The 504-nt window shown below is 56.3% G+C and overlaps 1 protein-coding gene across 2 annotated transcripts in view; it reads right to left on the bottom strand.

The window, feature by feature from the left end:
* The window catches only part of ADAM12 (ADAM metallopeptidase domain 12), a 187,080-nt gene extending 186,757 nt beyond the window's left edge, over positions 1-323 (bottom strand). For both annotated transcript variants that reach the window (XM_009325861.1, XM_009325862.1), the window contains exon 1: positions 206-323. In XM_009325861.1, the coding sequence (XP_009324136.1) occupies positions 206-323 (118 nt within the window). The remainder of the gene's footprint in view (positions 1-205) is intronic.
* Positions 324-504: the final 181 nt, after the last annotated feature.

Here is a 504-nt window from a genome sequence, read left to right as displayed (position 1 = left end):
GAGAGGGGAGGGGGGGAAGGAAGGAGCGCGGCGGGGGGCGCAAAGCCAGCGCCGGGGGCGCCCGGGGGAAGCGGCCCCCGCAGCCGAGTGCTGCTGGGAGCGCTTACTTTGTTAAAGTCATTTCTCTGTTGCTGGTGCCCCTAAAATGGAGCGGAGGGTGAGGAAGTATTTCAGAAAAATATATAGCTATATATCGTTAACTTACCTTGAGCTCTGGGTGATGCTAGAAAGAGCCAGCTGAGGCTCAGCAGCAGCATGGAAATCTGGGCTGGGGGGTGCGGAGGAGGGAAGCGCCGCTGCTCTGCATGGAGACGCTTTGACATCTTAGCCCAGACTGAGGGAGACAAACTTTCATCAGCTGGGGCTGGAGAGCAGCACCATAATATACAGTTACAGAGAGGAGCGAGCTGGGACTCAGGATGTGAGAGATTTCCTGCATGCAGTTAACTCCAAAACCCCTCCTGCTCCTGCATGAGGCTGCTGATGAGTTGAGCTCTGCTTTCT

The sequence above is a fragment of the Pygoscelis adeliae genome, unplaced genomic scaffold, assembly GCF_000699105.1.
Source record: "Pygoscelis adeliae isolate BGI_AS28 unplaced genomic scaffold, ASM69910v1 Scaffold4, whole genome shotgun sequence".
In the NCBI taxonomy this organism is placed as follows: domain Eukaryota; kingdom Metazoa; phylum Chordata; class Aves; order Sphenisciformes; family Spheniscidae; genus Pygoscelis; species Pygoscelis adeliae.
Note: the sequence above shows the minus strand (reverse complement) of the source record. Positions and strands in the feature narration are given on the sequence as shown.